Genomic DNA, 6650 nt, shown 5'->3' on the forward strand with positions numbered 1-6650 from the left:
ACCCAACTGAAAGAGACCACACTTATTACATTCTTCTTCTCCAGGAAAGGTATTACCCAACTGAAAGAGACCACACTTATTACATTCTTCTTTTTCTCCAGGAAAGGTATTACCCAACTGAAAGAGACCACACACACTCAGAATAGAAGCTCAAAACTAATCTCTTTCTCTAGCTTTGATTATATTTTTAATTCTTATCTTACTTTCACTCTAAATTTAGTTTTTTTTAAATTGGTTATTTTGTTCAAATAGGTCATGATATGCATGGAATGAAAACTAAATACATATTTTATTTTGGACATTTGTACCTTTATCAGACAAAATGTGGAAACAAAAAACTCACCAGAACTTACTAATCTTTGATATAGCCTCTTTATGGAATTCCACCTTGGCTTTATGCTTACAACTGCCAATTTCTCGAAGCAAACGATATCTTTTAATAAGAAATAAAAGTTCTCGGATTAAGGTTTCCTTGTTTCTTATCCTTTCTACTGGAATCTTGAGAAGAATGTCCTGAAATTCAATTGGTGTTAAAATAACTTCATTCTCCAAAATCAGTTTAACTAATTCATGTTGCAAGATGTCAGACAAGAGAAATACCATTTTTTTAACATCTGATGGATACAGCTTCTTCATGACAGAATAATACTGGTCACTAACAACACTGTGAGAAATAGGCGAGTGTGATGCACTACTGCTGCTAATTAGAGCAGCATCTTTCTGTATATCATCGGTACTTGAAAATTCCATCTAAGGTAAAAAATACATTAGACAAAGTTATACTTTTTTGAAATAGAAAAATCATAGAAACAAAAGAAAACGGGTGACTAATTAACTAAATTGCAGTGTTAAAAATGTAATCCTTTTACTGTGGCTGGGGCATATATTTACCAGGTTAATAAATGTAATCCTTTTACTGTGGCTGGGGCATATATTTACCCAGGTTAATAAATGTAATCCTTTTACTGTGGCTGGGGCATATATTTACCAGGTTAATAAATGTAATCCTTTTACTGTGACTGGGGCATATATTTCCCAGGTTAATAAATGTAATCCTTTTACTGTGGCTGGGCATATATTTCCCAAGTTAATAAATGTAATCCTTTTACTGTGGCTGGGGCATATATTTCCCAGGTTAATTCTATGTATATAACTACATATAAACCAATATCAAAACTGGATGCAGTTTTTAGTAAGTCATCATTTTGTTTATACAACAGTTTGTTATTCAAGTAAACATAATCTGATAAATAAAATCAAATATATGATGTCTTCACAGAAAATGTTCAACATTAAACTAAGATATCCAAGAATTTTATGCTGCAGCCTGATAACCTAAACCTACAAATGTTATACAACATATAGCATAATTATGTACGAGGATCAAAACTTCTATAGATTTTTTTTATCTTTTGTTTAGCAAGCTAAACGGTCAATTTAAACATGTTCGAAAACATGTAATGTCATATCACAGAATAAGAATATATTTAAATTCATATGAAGGTGATTTATTTTCCTGGTCCCCTCTTTTAGCGCTTTATACACCCATATTTATCTGGTCCCCTCTTTATACACCCATATTTATCTCTATAGAGATAAAAGAAAAGGTTGCTTCACATACAATGAATACATTTAGTGGATTGATTGACAGATTAGGCTTAACCATGTAGTGCAAATAAAATAACTTAGAAGTTTCTGGAAAATATCAAAAACTGCTGAGACACAGTTCTTGTTTTTATACCAACATTTCAGTCCACATATTTTTTAATGCTTGGACTTATACTAATAAAAATACCTACTTATCTGGAGTAAAAAATGATCCAATTAGTCCAATATTCTCCCAACTGCAACACTATAATGTTTCTAAAATTACTGATTAAATTTTAAATAATTTTACTTAAAGAGTGTGCTCATCTTGTTGAAGTTAATTAAAATACTGCAATGAAATCAATATTTTAGGTAAAAGTGTAATTTTTATATCATTGTTTTGTTTCATACACATGCAGTAACAGTTGATATTAAAAACTTGCTTCTGTCAAGATGTGGGTATTTTAATATAAACCTGGTAGACTGGATTAGTGAAAGTAATTACAATATGTTGTAAACATAAACGGAATAGAGTAGGTACACATGAAATATTGGTGTTGCAGTAATTGTAGCTTTAAATTTGTCCTGGAAGTGTCTTCTAATAAATGAATAACTCTTTTTAGCAACAATACGAGATGTCTTAATTAAAAACAAAGCCTACAATACTGACACCTCCCAAGATTGTGAAGTCCCTTAAACAATCCTAATGCACAAATAAACAATAATATATTTAACTTAAACTTACATAATTAGTAATAGTAACTATTTACAATTATCAAAAATTCCTATTCATAAATAGACATTAAAATTAATAAGTCAAGTTCTGGTCAACCAAACAAAATCTCCTACATTATTTTATTTACTGCCTCTAAATTGTCCATTCACCAAACGTTTTAGGTGTTTTTCTTTTCACGGATTATGATACACAGACAGGACGACCTACAATTTCCACTAATGGATTCTCTCAGCCATTTATGTGGAGAGAATTCACCACTGACAAACCAGCAAATAATGATTAAGGACAAGAACAACAGAAATCTAGGGTTCTCCATCAAGTTCACTTACTTCTGGTGAATACTTGTCCTTAATCATTATTTGCTGGTTTGTCAGTGGTGAATTCTCTCCACATAAATGGCTGAGAGAATCCATTAGTAGAAATGTCTCAACAGAAATCTAGGGTTCTCCATCAAGTTCACTTACTTCTGGTGAAGTCTTCACCAAAGTTAAGTAAATGGTTTTTCCCATGAACATTTTTCCAAAGACAATTCCAAGGAATAACCTTGGTTTAGACCACCTATCTTTCTGAATTCTGCTCTATTTCACACCAGATCAGCTGTATTTATCACTCATTACTTCAATCTTTATTGTAATTTGAAGTCCAACCTAACTGGTGTAATTGTCATATGATTCATGGGGATTTCCTGGTCATAGACTGTGAAACTACCTAAAATTAATTTAATCTCAATCCATGTTTCCCCATGAAGTCAGTTCTCAGTACTCATTCTGGAACTTCATCTCTGGAGGAAATTCTAGCTGTAGAACCGGTCAACCAATGTAATACATCAATATCCCCATTAAACAGTACACTACCTTATTTCTAATGTCACAGATGGAGTATTCTTATCCTTAAGACAAAGTCTCCTTGGTTCATTATGAATGACTGATTTGTCACAGTCTCCGATGTAATATCCAGTTTTCCATTTTGTGTTAACAACTGCCTTATGAATCATTTACACTCTTCTAGACCAAAGGTAACCATAAATATCAGGTGGTCAAACCTTGAGCATCTAAGCCTAATAGTCTAATATTTAATATAAATGTTGGGAAAATGTGAGAACATCACATCCCTCACTGATAATGTCACTGCAAAAGGCAAGCAGGGCGTCATTTATATTGCTCAAAACAATTTAAAAATTGCACTTTCTATTTTTGTCTCTAGTTACTACAATCATAGCCAAAAAGTAGATTACTAGTTTTCTTTAGACAAATATAGTGTCATCTAGCAACAAAAATAAGGTGGGTTAAGATCAGTACATTTGTTACATCCCAAAAGATCTCTTCAGAACAACAGGTCCAAATTAGGTTGTATGTTCACATTATCAGAGAGAGTCAATGTTTCTACACTATTTAACTGGGTAAATTCATAATCCCTAAATGGTGAATTTAGTTGTTTTTATAAAACTTTAACTGATCCAATTTCCATCAACAACTCCATATTTCCCACGAAGTAACTGCGTAAGATAAATGGATAAGCCTCTCCACAACTTCTGTGAATTCAGCTAATGACCCAACTCAAAACTGGCTAACACACCAACTAATCAATCAATAACATGGAACAGATACACTACCAAACTAATCACTCACCCACTGGTTTACTCATCTTTTATATTTCACTATTTATTTTCTCACATATCTGTCACAAACATTTGAAATGTCATTTAAAATCTAGACACTCAGGAAACTTCTACTCATCACTATGTCATAGCAAAACTCCCTCTCTTATCAATAACAAACACCAAAATTAAAGCATTAAAAATGCAGCTTACAACAATATATTGTACTAGAAGATTTTCACACCTTTTTCATTACATGACTAATGAAACATATCAGTACCTATTTTTGACAAATAATACTTCAAAAACCTAATTAGGTAAATCTGTCCATATATATGCCCGGACACAATTAGATAATAATGACTGATAAATTACTATGCTATTCACAATCTAATTGCTATAGATTTTTCTATAATACAGTACAGTTATTTTATTGTTGTTCTTTTGTTGGTAGATTATTTTAAATTATACCAGTTCCCTGGTGACGACAGTGCTGCTGACACAACGCATAATACTCACCCAACCATTTGGAAAAGTTGGCTCTATAATTACTTTGAACAATAGAACATCATATATTTTACAGAACTATATCAAACATTTAATCAAAGACAAAGTAGTATTTTTTCTGAAGATTTTCTAACTTCATAATTTTGTTTTCTTCATATTACTAACACCTAAACACAAGTTTAAAAGTTAATCTACATCCTAAGGTCAAGTTTTGGTTTGGAGCCTAGAAAAACATAATTTAAGTATTTAAATAAAATGGTTCTTTCTAACATTGCATTTTTTGTTTCTTAATATTGTGTTTGAAAACATATTTAAAGGCTTCTCTTTCCTTTACTCTATTTACATGGCCCGGCATGGCCAGGTGGTTAGGGCACTCGACTTGCAATCTGAGGGTTCAAATCCCCGTCACACCAAATATGTTCACCCTTTCAGCCATGGGGGCATTATAATGTGATGGTCAATCCCACTATTCATTGGTAAAAGAGTAGCCCAAGAGTTCGTGGTGGGTGGTGATGACTATTTGCCTTCCCTCTTGTCTTACACTGCTAAATTAGGGAGAGCTAGCACAGATAGCCCTTGTATAACTTTGTGTGAAATTCAAAACAAAATAAACAATTTATTTACATTACCTTCCACTGTGCACACTACAAATTACACACTTCACAAATAGCTTCCTTAAAAGTGTAAGTCATTCCAGAGTTTTCACATAAAACCTACTCTCGAGCAATTATAATTTACAGTAACAACACTTTTTAAAATAAAAATAAGAAAAGGGAACTTTAGTAACATTTTTTTCATGTATCTACAACACCGATAATGTAAATAAACACAATATACTTATTGGATAAAATTAAACATTAGCAAATAATTTAGGAAAAGATATTGTGATGAATTGATAAAATGGCTTAATATGATCCATTTATAATTATAGTTCTTACAAATGAACTCACAATGCAGTTGTGCCCGAGAATATTTGAGTTTATTGAGTGTGTAATTTTGTTAATCAATAAATTAGTAAGCCCAGCCCAGTGTTGTCAGATCTGAAAAATCAGAATATCCTATTGGTTCCTCAAAATTATTGTACATCATAAAAATTTAGAAATGCGTAAATATAACTTCTTTCCCCCATGAAGCCTTTAAACTCCATAATGTTCTATGAAATGCCACAATATGTCGTTTTGTTTTTCTCTCTCCTATAAATATAATGGACTAACAGTAACACAATGACAGTCTAGTACATTAAAATCAAGTGTATATTTAAAAAAACCAAAAGATAGAATGTCCGGGTGGTCATTCGCACTCTCCCCCTCCCCCCAGTAGACAAACATACCTAGGGTTACTCAAAAGAACGACAACAGGATTAGAATTAGGCTTGCTATTAAATATATCTAAACGCATAACAATTCACTTTTATTATAAATTACTACTACAACAAATAATAGTAACAGAAAAAAGTTGTGTAATTCATAATTTCTATGTACATGTATTTAAATATTTCAACATCAATGCCATAACTTGTACCGTCACATCTTACGAAATATTAGTATATTTAGATATATATATTTAAATTTAATAGCTGAATGAAATATAATACGAGCAATACATTAAACACCTAAATATTAAATTAAACTCCATGATGTTTTATAAACAAATTTTACCTTTTAAAGTAAAATGAACCTTTCAGATTGCACAAGTGCTTCTGCCACAACAGAAAATCAAGCTATTCTGTATGATTGAATAATCAAAATTCGAATGTGATATTTTCCTTTCAAATGCAACCACTTCTTACATTTCTTAGAATCGACATACAAAATGTCAACTTTCACAAAAATTGGTCGTGCATCGTACATTTAAAGAACTCTTCATGACGTTTATTTCCGGTTGGAAGTTTTTAATGCTCACAGTCTGTATAAACCTTAATGTTTTTTCTTCATCTAATAATGCTTGGAGACGGCTTGAATGGGTAATGAAGAAAAACTTTAATATAAGTTTAACATAACAGCAAATGGACAAGGTTTTGTCATCACCAGATTAAAGTGTTAGAATTTAGCTAGACCACCGTGACCCGTTGGGTCAACCACTATTCAGAGGTTATGAAGAATTCAAACTAATTTTAATATTGCACCGAAATGATGGTTTATTTTGGCATAATTTAATTAAATATTTCGATCCATTCGTGTTATTCAAAATTCAAGAAAATATATTTGATTGTTGATCGGGAGT

At 31.6% G+C, this 6650-nt stretch overlaps 1 protein-coding gene across 1 annotated transcript in view; it reads right to left on the bottom strand.

The window, feature by feature from the left end:
* Positions 1-6496, bottom strand: part of LOC106470840 — a 10485-nt gene extending 3989 nt beyond the window's left edge. Inside the window, exons 1-2 of the mRNA XM_013931411.2 lie at positions 6086-6496; positions 344-750 (exon numbers count right to left, since the gene is read on the bottom strand). Coding sequence (XP_013786865.1) covers positions 344-750 — 407 coding nt within the window. The 5' untranslated portion in view covers positions 6086-6496. The remainder of the gene's footprint in view (positions 1-343; positions 751-6085) is intronic.
* Positions 6497-6650: the final 154 nt, after the last annotated feature.

The sequence above is a fragment of the Limulus polyphemus genome, unplaced genomic scaffold, assembly GCF_000517525.1.
Source record: "Limulus polyphemus unplaced genomic scaffold, Limulus_polyphemus-2.1.2 Scaffold4244, whole genome shotgun sequence".
Lineage (NCBI taxonomy): Eukaryota > Metazoa > Arthropoda > Merostomata > Xiphosura > Limulidae > Limulus > Limulus polyphemus.